Consider the following 18,622-nt stretch of genomic DNA (forward strand, 5'->3'; position numbering starts at 1 on the left):
TTTGTTTTGGTCATTTAACTACATAAATGAAGATGGTCGTTGTATGTGTAATAGTGCTCACACTCTTTTTTTCTGACTCATTATAAGGGAGAGTCATTATTCTCCTTGTGAATGTTGATGATGCTATCATCATGGAAAATGATTTCACAGCGATTCCTCTACTGGGCAAGCAACTTGTAGCTGACTTTGATATCACATTATGGTTCACCATATTACTTTCTTGAAGTGACTGATTATGCTGCCAATATAAGTCTTCTTTATGAACTAAGGAGTGTTAGCCAGCCATCTTATTTGTATCTTATTATCTTCCTTTTTTAATTTTCTATCTGTAAGTGGGCCCCACGTGTTATAAGTGGACACACATGCACAAGTCACTTATGCTCTCACGTGAGAGAATAAGTGACCTAAGGATAATGGACCCAGCCCATTTAAACTGTACTAAGCTGGTATTTAAACCAGCCCTATGACAAAAATCGTAACTGGTGTTTTCTGTTCTTTCCTTGGAAACCCTAGCTGGAGGTGAAGGAGACAGGAGATCCAGAGGGAGCTGGAGGATGATTTATAACAAGGAGAGAAGACTGTCAAGCATCCAATGTCCTTATTGAAGCCAATCCTCAGAGCTCTTGTGCAGAAAGTGAAGATTTGAAAGATCAATTAGCTATCAGCAATGGCAAGCTTATATATCACTCATAACTGTCCTAATATTGCTCATAAAGTGGTTGTTCTTAGCCAATTTATGCACTCTCCAAATGACGGTCATCACCATGTAGCTGCCAATCGTGTGAGTAGATACCTTAAAGGTACTGCAGATCTCCGATTTCTGTTTATGCCAATGTGACTTGCATTAGGTAGACTATGCTGGCTCTGAAGTTGATCGCTACTCAATGATAGGTTTTGAACCTTTCTTGGCAGCAACCTGGCAAACTTTCACAGTGAAAAGAAAGGTGTGGTTGCTCTCTCAATTATTGAAGCAGATTCAAGGTAATTTCCCAAGGCATCAGAGAGACCCTGTAGATTGAAACTTACAAGCTGAATTGAAGTAAACAGCCTTTTTCAACTCCTCTGCCATAATAAATCTATTATCAGTTTTGATCATGATATAATCAAACATGATCTTACGAAGCACATTGAAAAGGATCGCCAGTTTATCAAAGAGAAGCTTGAGTCTGGCCAGTATCACATGCCATATATTTCTTCATCTCAGAAGTTTAGTGTCATCTCCCCCAAGGGGCTCTGTGCCTCATGTCATCAGGAGTTGCATCAAGCCGGGGCCAGATAATCTCCTCTCACCAGCTAGTGGGGGAGTATCGAAGATCTCTTATTTTTCTCTTTTTTTATATTTTTTACATATTTGTCCCATTTCAGAGTGCTCCATTAACAATCTGATCCTTGAATAGTGACGTCTATAACCCTAACCTAGAGACAGGAAAAGGAACTTGCATTTTTTATCTTTTTTTTGAAGAAAAAGGCAGAAGATCACCAAGATTGGTGATCAACCCGAAACTGAATATATATAAAACAATATGAAGTACATTTTTTTTTTTTGAAACAAAAAAGGGAGTCACCAGTAAGACGGTGCCCCCATTGCCATAACTATGTAAATCATTACAAGGTATGAACGCCTAGAGGCGAAACACGGCTACATGCCGCGGCACCACACCGAAGCGAGAGCCCTGGCGTCTTGTATGACCGCCAGAGCTACTGGTGGGCGACTACGGAAGATGACCTCATTTTGGTGAAGCCACAAGGTCCAAAGGATGGCAAAAGTCTTTGCCACTCGGCTTCACACCGGTATGGCCCCCCCGGAGCAATGTCCAGAAGGACTCAACCGATCGGGTGACCACACCAGGGATCTCTTCCGTAGTCCACACCTCCCGCGCCAGGGGGCAGCGGAAGAAAAGATGTTCGCAGTCCTCGAGTTCACCTCTGCACAGGGCACACTCGGCTGATTCCCCTGGTCGCCAGTTTCACCGTACACTGCGTGTAGTGAGTCGACGCCTCTGCAGCAACCAGCCAAATATCTTCACGGTCAAGGGGATCTTCCGCTTCCAGATGAGACGACACCCACCGAGGAGGTCTGGGGCAGTCGGGGAGTGAGACTGACAGAGCCGTGAGTATACCGTTCTCGCGGAGAAAGCTGCTCCCCGCCATACGACTCGGTCGGCCCCGTCCTCAGTGGGCGTAAGCTGCACCAGTGAAAGCTTCAACTCCAGGAGGTCCCTCTGTCATTGATCTGACAGGTGCCCTCGAAATGTCGGCGACCATCCCTCGTGCCAGCACACCCGGACCGCGGCGCGCGGGTCCTGTGCTAGTGCGAACAGGCGGGGTATTTCTCCTTTAGCCTCCCTTGACCCGACCAATCATCGAGCCAGAAGCGAAAAGTCCCCCCGTCGCCGAGTTGGGGGGCGTAATGCTGCCGAGTCAACTGAGAGACTTGTGATATTCCTCGCCAGAACGCCGACGGCTGCCGTTGGAGTCCGCCCAGGCTGTGCCAATCCAGGCTGGCTCCGTAGGAATCTCAAATGACCTGAGTCGTCAAGCTGTCCAGTGGCTGGAGCATACGGTAGACCCATTTGGACAGGAGTGCCTGGTTGGAAAGCTGAATGTCTCGAATGCCTAGGCCTCCGGATCTGGTTGGTCGGCATATGTCCTTCCAAGCCACCCGTGCCGCTCCCCGGCAATCCCCTGGTTGACTGCCTTTCCAGAAGAAGCGCCTCATAATGGATTCCACGCGGGTCTGGACAGCCCCCGGGACTCGGAATACTGACAAGTAGAGGGTTGGGATGGACGAGAGCACCGCCTTGGTGAGAACCAGCCGCCCCCCCCTTGGACAACAGTCTTGACTTGCATCCTTCCAAACGCCGCTCCATGTTCTCAAGAACTGGTTGCCAGTCTCGGGCCCGGATCCGCCCCCCGGAAAGAGGGAGCCCCAGATAACGGATTGGGAGGGTCTCGATGGGGGTATCGAGGGTGGCTGCACACCGTCGCTTCGTCTCCGGTGTCATACCAAATCCCACAAATGACGATTTCTGCCGATTGAGACAAAGACCTGCAAAATCAGCAAACAAGTCAAGTAAAATGGAGACGGTCTCCGCCGCCTCAGCCGATCCCTCGATGAAGAACATTGTGTCGTCGGCGTACTGCAATAGTGGGATTCCCAGGGGCTGGCTAGGAGATTGGAATCCCCGGAGCAATCCCCTCCCACAAAGCTGCTGAGTGCATACGGCTAAGGCGTCCACGGCAAGGACGAATAACAGTGGCGCCAGCGGGCACCCCTGTCGAACCCCACGGTGCGGATGAATCCAGCCCCCTTGGGGACGTCCGTCAAGCAGGATAGAGAACGTGTGGGTTGTCACGCATTGCTTCATCCACTGGATCCACAACTCGGGGAAGCTTCGCCGACGCAGCATTGCCCACAAAAAGCCCCAATCCAAGGAATCATATGCCTTAGCAAAATCCACCTTCCATATGAATGCAGTGATTCCTCGTCGCTTCCATGCCGCCACAATTTCCCCCGCCAAGACGGTGCTGTCTGTCATCATCCTGCCCGGGATGAAGGCTGACTGATAGGGGCTGACGAGTCCATCAATCACTTCCCGCAAGCGATTAGCCAGCACCTTGGCCATGATGAGATAGATGATATTCGAGACGGAGATGGGTCGAAAATCACCGATGTCTTCCGCTCCTTGCTTTTTAGGCAACAACACTAGGCGTGATCGGTTAAACCAGGCCATGTTGAGCTCCCACCTCCATAGTTGTGCCATGACCTGCAGCAGGTCCGGGCCGATTGCGGGCCAAAATTCTTTGTAGAAGAAGACTGGAATGCCGTCGGGTCCCGGGGCCTCCTCAGCGTTGAGGCCTCGTATAGCGCCTTAACCTCCTCCTCCGTGAATGGGGTGGTCAGCCCCTGCTTTTGGGTCTCCGTCAGCGTGGCTACGCCGCGGCCCGACCATCGCCAGACATGTCTAGGTCCCTTCCGAGAGACGGCGAAAAAATGTCTTGCAAGAGCCTGGACAATCTCTGCCGCCTCCGTGTGCACCGTGCCCCCCACACGCACTCTGGCTATCCGGTTCCTCCTTCGCCGCCCGTTGGCGCACATGTGGAAAAATCGGGTGTTCGCATCCCCCTCTTTGAGCCAGAGTTGTCTCGAGCGCTGCCGCCAATCCATTTCTCGTTTGTAATCCTCTTCCGTCACCGTAAATTTGTGCCGACGCCGTTCTTGCATCTCCTCCCCCGTGAGGGGTCTGGTATCTTCGACATCATCCCACTGTTTTATCTGTTCCAAGGCTGCATCTCTACAGCGGCTCCGGTCCGCTCTCCTCTGCTTTTGGGTCGACTTTAGGAACGAGCGGAGGCCACTCAGCTTGGAAGGGAGATCCCGGGCTCCGATCGAGGAGTGCTGCCATGTCTCCCACCACCGCTGGACTTCGTTCCGGAACCCGTCTTCCCGTAGCATTGATTTGTCCAGCTTGAAATAAGTCGAATGTCGACCATCCGGTCTTGGCCGCCACTCTATAGGTGAATGGTCAGACATCGGTCTTGGCAGCGCGACAACTTCAGCCGAGGGGTATGTCTCTATGAGTTCCGTCGAACAGAGGAATCTGTCCAGCCTCGATAGGGATTGCGGATGGGCGGAGCTGCGCCACGTATACGTGCAATTCGACAGGCCCGTTTCCTGAAGACCTTCGGTGGAGATAAAGTCCCAGAGCTGTTGTGACCCACAGTCACGCCCCCCCGCGCCATTCGGTCGATCTCCCGCTTCTAAGGTGCCATTGAAGTCCCCCCCCCACCAGTAGGGGGAGCCCCCAGAATCGCCCCACCACCGATTCCAGGTCCTCCCATAATTCTGCGCGGTTGGATGGGGACGCCGGGCCGTACACCGAGATGACCACCCATTGCCAACTGTCCGTGCAGCGTACATTAAGCCCTTACAATATGAAGTACATTAAAAACCAGATTGAGCCCTTACCCTCTCAGTCTGGGTCTTTCTCCCTAGTCTCTTTCCCTCATCATTATAATTCAAAAAAAATCTCTTAATGAACATTCATCAGTGGGTTTTATTCAGGAAGCATGTTTGTAAATTGAAAACAAGAAGAAAAGCATTAACCCAACAATAAAATTTGATACCACCTATGAGATTGTCACGGGACAAGGAAATTTCTTATGATCTAATAGGTTTTTTTTTTAAAACAAATGATCCAATAGGTATAACGAGAGGCATCATCATCCACATGGAGCACATAACTCAGATCTTCCCAAGTTTATGGCCTTGCTGTGCAGCAGGCTCTTTAGGTTGTTGCTTTTGATAACGATGGCATAGCCATAATGCTAGAAGAAAAAAAAGAATATGCCCTTGAATGAGAGCTAAGATACCTGAAGCCTATGCTTTTGGTTACTTCCATCTGGCTCCTTAGAACAGGGATCACCATAAAGATCCTGAAAAAAGCATATTTATCAATAGAAGAAAGCACAAGATCATTCATGGGAACATGCAACTATTTTCTGAAAAACTTTGATGAAAGTTGTAAATGTTATATGTGGTGATTAGAAGATTTTTTCATAAAATACAAAACTAAATGGAAAGTCATAGACACCTACCTGAAAAAATCTCATCCGGCAGATTTTACAGGGATGCAAAAACCAAAACTTGCTAGCTAATATTTCAATAGTGGACAGATGTAAGAGATACATTCTGACCAGATTATTACAGTCCGACATAAAAGATTAGCGACCCGAGTTTTCTGTAAAAAGATGTACCCTGATGCACCGACAAAATGTGTACTGTGCACTGGAGGCGATGAGGACTGTAACCATCTATTTTTCGGGTTCCCTGTTGCTCGTATGCCTTATGGGAGACTTTGCAGAGACTCGGATCCAGAAAAAATGAAGAGGGAGGCAGAGCGCTGACAGTGCTTTGGGGAATTTGGCGCCAAAGAAACGAAGTGGTATTTCGAGGTGGAACAGCCTCTACGGACAGGTTAATCCACGAGGTGGAGGGACTCATGGTGTCATGGTTCCCACGAGCCGGGGTTGGAGGGGGACGAAAAGAAGTACTCGTGTAAATGAGCCTTAAGGCTCAAGACATGTATACGTCGGGTGGTTACCAATATTTTCACATGACCGCCTTTTTGTTTTCAAAAAAAATTACCGTCCGACATAGAGATGATATTATTATTCCTTTTAAGAAGGGATCAAAAATAAAAAGATACAGTGATAATGGTCTGAAAAGAAGAGAGCCGTCCTGGAGGACATACTCAACTACTTGGGGAGGATTCTGCCTGTCCAGTCAAGCCATTGCCAAGAGGATTTGCACTACCTAAAACACTGAGTATGCCAACCGCAGAATAAAGGCATATCTGGACATCAAAGCCAGAAGTTAACCTATTTGCCTAAGGGGTCCGGTGATGCTGACAAGGCCCAGATATGGTCTAATCATTGTCAGCATCACCATCACATCAAGGAAACATGTTCGTAGATCCATAGGTGACCAGCCTGGGCCTCCAATCCTGTCAGTTGAAGTCACAGTACGACTCAACTCTTGGATGCGATAAATGATGATTAACCATTTGAATCAAAAAGGCCCACAAGTGACACACATAAGTAAATGACAACTGGAATAACTGTCTGACCCGGTAAAAAACATGGATATTATTGGGTTTACATCTCTGGTCGATTCAGGCACTTCATCTCACATCTCAATTACTATGGAATCTTGTCCCTGTACTGATCATTGGATATTAGAATCTGGCGCAACCAACCAAATGACTCACTTAAAATCACAGTTTGAAACTTGTGAAACCTGTTTTAGCACTGTGAAAGTCCAAACAGTTGAGGATACCTAATTAACCATAGCTGGTGCTAGAAGCATTGAAGTTTAGCCGTTTGGAGTACTTACATGCGTCTTACATATTTCAAAATTACATTTGAACTTGTCTCTCACCAAATTTTAGTTTGACTTTCCTCCAATAAGCTAAGCTTGATGTGTTTGATCCATTTCTATGCAACAAAGTGGAGGGACTGAAGCATGGGCTAGCTAAGATGAGAGAAGGCTCCTATTTCCTGACCTCAACATCTCTGCCAATTAGTTAACATTACATGGCATCAACTGCAGCATCGTTAGGAGAGGAGCGTCCAAATCCATAATTATTTGGATCTGTGGCTGTTTGTTTGTTAGTTCCATGTCCATTTGCACTCATATCAGACTAACAAGTTAGTCACTAGGCTATCACTTGTGTTTTTATGGCTACTATAATACCCAAAAAGTATCTAAGCGTTACCACCCTCTCACAAGGAGAACACTTATCTTCAAATATGTCATTTTCAACAAAAGACATTTTCATTACGAAGGTCACACTCCCAAGGGGGATCCACCTATACTTTCGGCAAACCCAGGTTATTTTCTCTCGCACTCATCTCTTCCACAGCCTCAGTTGTCCAATCTACTAAAGGATTACTACCTTCACACACGAAAAACTTTCTTCGAACCTGGATCTGAACCCAAGTAGTCCAAACATTAGAAACAGACTCTTTCCCTCTATCCAGATCTTGTCAGCCTATATCTCCAGTACTACTGACCTGGTTCTTCCTCAGGCTACCAATAGAGCACTTTGCAACAAAACTGCTCCGTATTTGTTGTGTGATATTCTGATATGACTCATCATCATGTCTATATCCAGAAGAAAACCCAACAGCGACCCAGCCTAGAAGTGCATACCCAGCCCTCCGAGGTGTCAATTTGAGCCCTTACTCTCTCGAGGAAGGGGAGGAAGAAAATCACCTTGTTAATCCCTCTACTACCCTCTCTGCATTGTTCCAGTGATAACTCTCTCTCTCTGTGCTCGCAGGCATAGCATCATCCTCCGGGCGAGCAATGACCATTCATCGCTGATCCTTCGTCATCCTTGTGGCCATTCCCATTTTCTCCTCTCTACCCAAGGAACTTCTCTCTCGTCTCTCCCTCTTGAGTCTTGAGACCTGGAATATTATTTTGATTGGAAACCCCATTACAAGGGCAGATCGGTCTCACTGCCGAGCTGAGATCAAATAATATTCAGACTTATCAGAGTGTATCTCCAGCTTATAAGACCTTCCTCTTTTTTTTTTTTGAACTTAATAAGACCTTCCTCTTGAATTTTCACCAAGTGCTTATACCATGTACCGTTTAAAGATCCCATTTCTATTCACATTTGAAACAGGCCATGGATATCGAAATGGCAGCCCTCTAAGCCAATAACACCTCGGATGTAACATCCCTTCCTCTCGGGAAGTGCTGATGGTTTATCCTTAAAAATACAAGGTGGATGGTCAACTTGAACGGCATATAACTCAACTGGTTGCCCAAGGATTTACACTATATGTTGTGAACTATATAGAGACACTCACTCAAGTGATCAAGATGAATATTATTCGAATCTGATACAAGTGATTCTACTTCAAGAGCTACCGACTAAGTATGAAGAGGAAAGAAGATCAAGAGGCAACACATGCATTTTAATCCAAAACATGAGAGAACAATAACCTGATTCTAAAAATAAACTGACCTGGAGTAGAGCGTGGACATTGCAGAGTTTTTTTCAAGATTTGTGGTTGTGGAGCAAGCACAGGGCTGCTCAGATGGATCGGGCCTGATGACCAGAAAGGGGGATATCTAATACGAACCCTCAAGCTCCAATCAGGTAGAGAACAGGAAAGGTGGACGAAGATGCTCGAATAGTCCTTAGCATTGGGAAGGGCATGTCACAGTGAACTTCAGCTAGAGGAGAGGCAGGCAGAATGAGCGTCGCTTAGGAGGTCTGACAGGGTGAACTTTGCCCAGAGAGAAGTTAGCATCGGGATGGAGTTCACCATAGGAGACAGAGATGACTAAAATGGGAAGAACAAGAATATTGGAAAATGACTAAAATGCCCCTATTGGGTTGAAACGACTAAACTAGACCTGGGTATGACAGGGACATGGCAATCGTATTAATGTTAATCAGCACATCTCAGTTATTCTACTTCTCTCTCTCTCTTTCTTGTTAACCAAACTCTTGTCTCCCACATTTTTCTTGATTATCTGGATCTCAATCTGGATGTGCCTCAAACAATTACAAGTTTCTTGATACAGAAGTGACATTCATGGATCAAATCACGACCTGGCTGTACCAGAATTCTTCTCTCCTTGGTGGTTAATCAGCATTCCTAGTTACATTAGTTTGATGTAAAGAATGCTTTTTTGCATGGCGACTCATATGAGGTCTATATAAAACCCCCTCCTGGAAATGATGTCCACTGGACACATTTCTCATCTCACAAAATGTTGTATGGTTTGAAGTAATCACCTCAAGCTTGGTTTGAGAAATTTTCTCAAGCCATGAAAACATTTTAGTATGCCCAATGAAACGGTGACCAAACTCTGTTTTTACCAAGATGCATACCCTGGGAATGTGATATCTTTATCTTCTGTGTAGATGATATAGGGAATGTGATATCCTTTTTTTTGTGTAGACGATATTATAATCACTGGGAATGATTCTATTGTAATTATTCAATTGGGCCAGCAATTTAATGCCCAGCTCTATAATAAGAGCGTAGGCCAACTCAAATAAGTCTTTGGCATAGCAGTTGCCCAGCGGTATTCCAATCTCTCAACAGAAATATATTTATGATCTACTTGACAAAACAGGTCACTTACAATGCCAACCCTTTATCCTAATGGACGTGAATCTTAAATTATCATTGCCACACAATGAAAATGATATTGATTCCATGTCTTATCAACGCTTATAATTGGTAAACTCATTTATCTTACCCATACCCAAATCCCATACCTCCGAATCTGTTAACATTCTTCTTCAACCTGAAAAGTATCATTCCAACATGTTTCCAATCAACCTAAACAGTCTCTTTGCCTCAACTTTAAAGGTCTCTTCGCGTGAACATCCAAGAACTCTGTGCAGGCTGCACATAGAGTGCTACAATACTTGAAGGGGACCATAAGGCGTGGTCTCGATTTCCAAATTGAGGTATGCCATTGACTCTTGAAATCTATAATGACTCTGACTATGTCGGCTCGCAAGTAGATTGGCAGTCCACTACTAGATATAGCTCACTTTATGTGGCAATCTGCTTACTTGACGAAGAAAGAAACAAAACGTCATTTCTCAATCAAGCATAGAGGCTGAATTCAGAGTAATCCTACAAGAACTAGGACTTCCATTAAATGGTACAGTCAACTTTAGTGTGATAATAAATCTGCCATCAGCCTTTGCCATGATCCTGTCCAACATGACAGGACCAAGCATGTCGAGATTGACTGATGCATCAAAAAGGAAAACGATGAACAAAAATCGGCTGATCTTCCCACCAAACGGCTTTCCAGAGATCAGCATGAGCTCCTTGTGTCTAAGCTGGCCATGACAGACATTCACTTGGCTTGAGGGGACGTGTTAATGGATAAATCTTCCCCTTGTGCTAACATGTGCCTCTCACATGTAACACATTTTTTAGGCAGATATAGTTATACTTACTGACAAATTTGAGGAGCGGTAGAAGAGAAAACAATTTTATTTCATCATCCAAAAGGTTACAAATTTGGTTTTTCACCAAGCATTTATACAGGCCTTTTGAGCCAGCTCCAACGGCTAGTTAAAAAACTAGCCGTTAGACATGTGTGGCAGGCCCCACCCCTATTTTATGGACTCGATAGATGTGCTTCTGGATGTGGGCCTGTTGCTGCATTCTTGGGCCTATTCCTATATTGTTTTGGGCTCATATTCCTTAACACTTACAGTGGCAATGTATGAATATATGCACTTTATGCGAACAAAGAAGGGTGATTTTCTCATTGTTCTCTCTCTCTTCTATAACCTAAGTGATCCTGAAAGATTTGACTGACTCAGTGCCATCAGAGACTTTTGCGCTTTTAAATGCAACTACCTAGAGGATTAGCTGCTTCAGGTATTTATCCAGCAGCAGATCCTTTAGATTCAAGTTTTTCTGAAATAGAAAAACTTACAGAGGCAAAATAAAGCACAAAAGCTTATAAAGAACATGCATGGTGTTTAAAGTCCCATTAGAAGAGGTTCCTAAATTTAATTTGATTACCACCTTGGGAACATACTGATATTACCCTGATCATCACATGTTAGCGCAAGCAAGAACAGGGCAAGGATGCCCTGGAAAGATATTGGAGAAAGTTTCTGAACGAAGGGAGTGCATATCCTTTTGGCACCTCTCTGTTGGGACAGAGACTATAAGCAAGCTGAAGCCACTGAAGAGGGGGAGACTTTAGGTAGTATAGACAGGAGTTTGTTCTTTCCCTTATTTTCCCCCTCCCTTTTATCTATCTATTCTCCATTCCAGGTGACCACCAGGTAGCCCCTTTTCAACCCATATTCATTTTCTTCGAAGATTGAATGGCTTAGGCAAAAGTCATTCAAGAAGTTATTACTACACCTCGATTCTCAACAAAGAGCATCCTATTATACATTTATTAATGGGATATCATACAACACAAAAAGTTATGACACCATAAACTAAAATTTTTTTCTATAAACTCTTAATTGGGTTCCAAAAAGAGACTGTCCATCCAAATTTTCCACAAAAGAACATCTTAATTCTCCATTCATTCAAGTCTTCCTGAGAAGATAATGCAAATAATATTTTGGTTAAACACTAGTAAACTCTTCAGAAACAATTTAGAAAATTTACAACGAAAAGGTGGATTAAGTAATGGTCAGGAATGACACATTAAGTTCTTCAAAGAATAAATATTCTGAAACAGAATACCTGAAGTTTTTTTATGTACACATTGAGTTCAGTAATAATGGTATCATTCTCCAAATTGCTCTCCGAAGAGAATAGCTGATCTTCAGCAGATCCTTCACCAACTAAAGCTTGCTGGATGAGGTGGGTGAAAATTATCATGAAAATTCCATTATAAGGGATTGAGATAAAATTTACAATTATTTATCATTTGGCTTGTAGCAAAAGCAGATAATACAAAAAAAAACAGAGAAATCAATTTCAACAAAAAATCTCACATAAATCCCAAAAAAATCAAATAATTTAGGAAAATAATATTGCTCCCTCTACTTTCTTGCCATTAAGCATTCAAACAATGGTTTCGGTTTAGTTTTGCAACAACAGAATGGCTAAAAGAGCAAAGTGAGTTCACAAACAGAAGATGAAGATGATGAAGCATGAAATAGTTATTTGGGAACCAACACTTAACCTGTAGAAATATCAACCTCCATCCCGTGTAGAAATATCAACACTTAATGTATCATGCATTATTTCCAGAGGAAAATATAGACCATTTTTCACTTTCATGGAAGTAGATTCAAGAATATACAGTTCTTGGTCCGAACCACCACTGATCTTATCGCAGATCCTTCCCTGCCATATACAGCTTTGTTTCAAATCTGGAAAAAGGATAATTCTAGACTTTGATCTGTCTTTGAGACTTCTTTGGAGAGCATTATAGCAGATGTGGGCTCCCACCGAAGCACTTCAAGCTATTGTGGGATCAGCTCAGTAACATGTAAGTGAGCAATATCAATCAGATGTATGACTGGACCGTTGTCAACATTAGACTGCCTACTTTTGACATCACAGTTTCACAGCCTACGTTGGCCAGATTACTCGACTAGGGGAGGAGCTCTATTTTTCACCCCATCTTATTATGGACCTCAGAAGAACAGTTCGACCAATTGGATGTTATCAAATCCCAGTGTAAACTTGCCGCTGTCTGTGATTATCATTCGGAGTCAGGTCCTGACTTCCTATCAACTGCCCTCACTCTTAGAGGTCTAGCAGCATCTCCTATGAGTTGTTCCGTCCCCTCGTCCACTCAGCTGTTACTCAGTCTGATTTTGGTAGAATGGCTAGAGCCGTAGTTATGGGTATTGCAGTGATGGGGAGAATGGATTTCATTGTCCTTAGCTGCCTAGTGACTCTTGACTTGTGTGTTTACTCATTTTCTCTGCAAAGATCATAATTAAGATACCTGTTACCCTTCCAAAGCACATGACCTCCATTTTCAAGGACCTGGTTGTTTGCTCTGCCCATACTGTCACATTGTTTATGAGGACTATAAGAGACTCCCTCTGCAGCCTCATGTTGCTACACTTTCAGTATCATGGACCTTTTTCTTGCATCTTCTGAGCAACACTCAATGGGTAGTTTTTCTCCATCATCACTCTGGATCCTTGACTCTGTTTCTATTCATCATGTTGCAAGTACATAAGATAAATTTCTGTCATGCTCTCCTATTCCACATCTATGTTCCATTACTCTTGCAGATGACGAAAAGGCTCCAACTGTTGACCTGGTTACTATCTCTCCGAACGAAGTAAAAGAATGGTGGGCATCTCAGGTCATACCGGGGTCAGCCACATTTAGAATAGCATCGAAATTTGAGGGGCTCCGAACACACTTGCTAGGCACTCGGAGGAGGATTTGGATAGGGAGAAACAAACGTCGCTCAGAGGCGCTGGAGGGATCAAAAACCTTGATAGCCAGGATGACACAAGGTCTTTATCCAAAGAGGAGGCGCGCCAGAGAGCACATTATAGAGAAACTATCGCAGCGGAGGATCTCAAAGTAGAGATGGACTGGAGACAACGATCCCGACAACTGTGGTTGAAGGAAGGGGATGCGAATACACGGTTTTTCCATCTCACAGCAAACGGAAGGAGGCGTTCCAACCAAATAGTGAAATTACAGGTGGGACCCCAAGAATATGTTAGTTCAAGGGCAGTAGGGACCGCACTAGCCGAACACTTTCGAGTTTTCACCCAACGGGGACCTATTAGCAAATGGAAATGGGGTGGCAGCGGAGCAACCAAAGTGAAAGTGAGCCAGCAAACGGAATTGACAAGACCTTTCACCGTGGAGGAAGTGAAAGTAGCCATTAAGGGGCTAAATGGAGAAGGTGTACCAGGTCCAGATGGCTTCCCGGTCTTCTTTTTTAGCGAATTTTGGGATATGCTCGAAGCAGATGTTATGGGCACGTTGGCAGAATTTCGCCAGGGCAATTACAGCATAGAGCGATTAAATAGATCACATATTTTCCTATTAGCCAAATGCGAAGGGGCTTCTTGCATAAGCGATTTTCGTCCTATAGCACTCTCAAACTCCATTTATCTCATAGTGGCCAAAGTATTGGCGAATCGACTTTGGCAAGTGATCAATGATTTAGTCGTACCTTTCCGATCCGCATTCATCCCGGGACGCCAATTGATCGACAGCGCGGTGGTTGCAGGGGAAATCATAGCAGCGTGGCAGAGAGAGGACAGGAAAGGCTTAAGGTGGAAAGTTGACTTCGCTAAGGGATACGACGCACTTGATTGGGAATTTTTATGGGCATCGCTGAGACACCGGAACTTTCCAAGGGAATGGATACAATGGTTGCGAAGGTGTGTGACATTACATTCTTTTTCGGTCCTCGTGAATGGTAAACCAGAGGGAGGTTGGATCCAACCTCAAAGAGGAGTTAGACAAGGTTGCCCACTGGCCCCACTCTTGTTTGTCCTTGCAGTGGACGCCCTGGTCATCTGCACGGTAAAGATATGCACACAGGGCAAGCTAAAGGGTTTTCAATCCACAAGCTTCCCAACGGGTATTCAGCTACTTCAGTATGCAGATGGCACCACATTCTTCATAGAAGGCTTGGTGGAGGAAGCCCGAAATCTGTGAACGCTATTAGACCTCTTCACAGATTCTCCAGCCTACAGATCAACTGTTCTAAATCTGTTTTTTTGGGAGTAGGCCTTAAACCGGAGGAGGAGGTACAGTGTTCCGAAGCTCTGGGGACTCCCATTGGAACACTTCCAATGCGTTATCTAGGTTTGCCCCTGAAGAGGGGGCGACTAACCGCTACAGATTGGTCCCCTATGATCGAGAAGGTGGAGAAGCATCTTGAGGGTTGGCAGAGTCATGTGTTATCACAAGCGGGATGTCTGGTTTTGGTGAGATCGGTACTATCGGCAATACCAATATTCTACGTCTTGGTCTTCAAGTTGCCTAAGGGGATTGGTCGTCGGTTAGGCGCTCTGAGGAGGCATTTCTTCAGGAACAGGCCAGGCTCGACAGCTGGCCGGGTATCGGCAAGGGTGTCATGGGAGGTGGTGTGTAGACCAGTGGAATACGGCGGACTAGGGGTCCCACATCTGCAATCCATGAATGTAGCACTTCTAACTAAGTGGGCGGCCAGGATTATGGGCCCGGAGGAGGACATGGTCACGAAAGTGCTACGAGATATGTACGGCACCGACTTGAATTGGGAGCTGCGATCGAGGACAATCAGATGGGCCTCCGGCTTTTGGCAGGGTTTGGGCCAAATCTTCCAGCAAAGCCAAGGGTTCTTTGAGCCCAAACTAGGGGATGGGGCGTATTTTCGTTATTGGCTGGATGCTTGGTCCACAGGAGGTCCGTTGCAGGAAGTTTTCCCCCGATTTTTCGCTCTAGCTAGGAGCCCACAAGCCTTGGTGAGAGATTGCTGGGATGGCACACGGAATCCACGCTTGCAGGACGCATGGTCCGAACAGAGAGTGGAAGATTTTTTGAACATGCAACAGATAATAGTGGACAGTAGGCCCGTGTATGGGTCAAGGGACAGTTGGGTATGGAGGGGAGCTCAGTGATCAGTACGGCAGACGTATAAGCAGATCCGGGGGAGTTTGGCAGAAGATACAGACCTTATACACACATGTAAATGCCTATGGAAACAGAAGGTACCCTTGAAAGTCAGAATCTTTGGTTGGCCGTTAATTAGGCATCGAGTTATGACATGTACTCTCCGAAGGCGCATGATCCCAGACATGCCAATCGCGTGACCCATGTGCGACCTTGGAGAGGAAGATTGTTCTCACCTGTTTTTTGAGTGTCCTTTTGCGCAGGCCATTTGGAGAGCACAGCAGCTGAGAGGGGTGGACGTGACGTCAGATGAAACGTGCTGGAAGTCCCTGAGGAGGAGGGCGGGTAGCAGACAGACGAGCTGGGAAAGGTTCTAGCGGTGCTTTGGACATTGTGGCTCCACCGCAACGAGGTGGTTTTCAAGGGGAAAGCTGCGTCGCTGGAATCGGTGCTACAGGATATAGGGAGTTGTATAACCTACTGGTTCAATAGGGCATAATGGGGTGAAAAAGGGCCCGGTGGGCCGGGCATGTAATATGTCACGATCACATATGTTAGTAGTATTTCTGGGTTGACCACCGAGTTCCGGGTGGTCTTCCCTCTTTTAATTCAAAAAAAATCTCTCCACCACATGTAAGCGACATTTTCCTCGTAGAAAGAAATTAAAATGTGATCCTGAAAAAACCATCTACACGGTCTTCTCTGACAACAACAAGGAGTATTTCAGGTCTTCCTTGGTTACTTACATTTGCTCACAAAGTGTCATTGATGAGTCGACAGGTCCCTGCATCCTGCATGAAAAAAGAGCTGCTGAGTGCAAGTCCCTTCACCTCATTGAAGCCATCCGAACAGTTCTATTGCAAAAGTCCATACCCCTCATTTTTGGGGGAATGTGGTCAACACAGCCACAAATCTCATTAACTATATCCCCTTATCTATATTAAATGAAAGAATTCCCTATTCTCTTCGCTATCCAGCTCAATTCCTTGATTTCCTCCGGAGCATCTTTTCCTGCACCTTTTTTTTCCATCACGAGAAGCCTAATCGTGATAGGTTGTCACCCAAGTCAACAAAGTGTGTTTTCCTTGACAATTCCTATAATGTAAATGAGTATTGATGCTTTAGTTCTTCCTCACACTGCTACAAGTCTCCATTGATACAAAGTTACACTTTATTCTTTGATCCTTCCACCTCCCCTCTCCCTGCTCAATGACCATCTTCCCCTACTGGTTGTTCCTCCAGCCACTTTTAATGTGTCTTCATGTTCGGTTGACAGATCCACAGTACCTGATCCTACTCCATCTCCACCTAGAAATTCCAACTCTCTGGCCCTGCTATAGTATTAAGACTCCATGCTCACTTGGCCTTGCTGAACCCCAGGATATAGTCCTCATGGTGTATCTTGTCTGTCCACACCCTGTAGTGCTACTCTGATCCAATTATTAATTTCACTTGTCTCATGGCCTATAATCTTCCTGTTTATATCCTTCGTACTTGGCATTTCTCCTCTCTAAGATGTACCAACATCTCATTCTGTTGCAGAGGAAATTCACCACGTTAGCTAGCCGGCTGCAATAAAGGAATAGATGCAAGCCTCATCTGCAGCATTGTACGACTTATGGTGAGGACTTTTTTCTCCCGTGGCCAAACTTCTGTCTTCTCGTATTCCTCTCATGCTGGGAGTAAGGTTTTCTTGGCAGATGCACTAGCTGGGCATCAAAAAAATGATCTATCACAATGCTTTGGAGGATCAGATGCATATGGAGCAGCCTCCTGATTTTATTGCTTCTGGTGTGCATTCAATGGTACGCCATCTCATGAAATACCTTTATAAGTGAAGGCAATCAACTTGCACGTGGTTTGGCTGTTTCAGCACCATTATATTGGAATTCACTCTTCAATATTGTAGCACAAGTCGCACCGTTCGCTTTCGCCACGTTTCCACAAGTTAGCCACCGCTTATCAATCTGCATATGGAGGCAAACAGTCCTGATGAAGATACTGATTTTTCCCTGGCTTCTATTACAGAGAAGACTAATGACCCGGGCCTTTTGCAAAAAAAGGCTATATACAATATGTCATCGGCATGTTTGTTATGCTCAAGGGGGGAAGAAGACTGCCAACATCTATTTTTTGAGTGCCCTTTTATTCACACAATTTGGGTCAGCCAAGAGATATCAATGGTGGACATGAATTCAAAAGAGGCTTTTTGGGACGTGAATTGCAGGTATAGAAGAAAGGACGAAGACCAAAGGCTTTTTGCACAACCCACTCTCTGTCATCATCTTGTGAACTGACTCAACTATGTAACCCTCGCATGTCCAGATAGCTCATTTCCTATCAGAGCCATCCGTCAATTTTTTTGTCACTCCATTTTGAGCTGAGAAGCAGACCGCTGGCCATGGTCTTATTTATCAAAATTTTGTAGATAACTAGATACCAGCAATAACTCCAATGCTGATTAGCCTGGATATCACTTTGATCATTTCTCCATGGCTGCTATTGAGTCATCATTTGGCACCAATATCGTTTCTTGGAAGACCAAAATGCAGTCGGTGGTCTTAGTCCAATATGGATGATGAATATCGTGTGATGTCCCATGTTAGCAGTAATCCTCTTTTTGGCTCCAAAGTTCCTACAGGAACTTAGGTTCTACTGTTGTCGCTGATAGATTTGTACTGTGATAACCAACCTACCTTTCACATCTCCACCAATCACATCTTTTTTTTAAGGTGGTCGCCCGATAAAGTGATAACCACCCAAAAGTACATGTGAAAAGTCTTAAAGCTCTATTCATACGTTGTGAACCCCTCCCCTATCTGTTTGCACCACGAGGGAACCATGAGGCCTTCGATACGATGAAAAGTATCAATGTTCGATTCCAATATATTTTCCGAACATTGTCGTTCGATCAAACATTCAACTCCACGATACGGTCACAATACAGATCTACGCAGATCTGGACGGCCCTCCCTCCTGCGGAGATGCTCCTTCCGAATCTTGC

At 45.1% G+C, this 18,622-nt stretch overlaps 1 protein-coding gene across 2 annotated transcripts in view; it reads right to left on the reverse strand.

The window, feature by feature from the left end:
- The window catches only part of LOC144706311 (CLEC16A-like protein), a 47,462-nt gene that overhangs the window by 16,572 nt on the left and 12,268 nt on the right, over positions 1 to 18,622 (reverse strand). For both annotated transcript variants that reach the window (XM_078579200.1, XM_078579201.1), the window contains exons 13-14: positions 11,770 to 11,880; positions 5,374 to 5,436 (exon numbers count right to left, since the gene is read on the reverse strand). In XM_078579200.1, coding sequence (XP_078435326.1) covers positions 5,374 to 5,436; positions 11,770 to 11,880 — 174 coding nt within the window. The remainder of the gene's footprint in view (positions 1 to 5,373; positions 5,437 to 11,769; positions 11,881 to 18,622) is intronic.

The sequence above is a fragment of the Wolffia australiana genome, chromosome 8, assembly GCF_029677425.1.
Source record: "Wolffia australiana isolate 7733 chromosome 8, ASM2967742v1".
Classification (NCBI taxonomy): Eukaryota; Viridiplantae; Streptophyta; class Magnoliopsida; order Alismatales; family Araceae; genus Wolffia; species Wolffia australiana.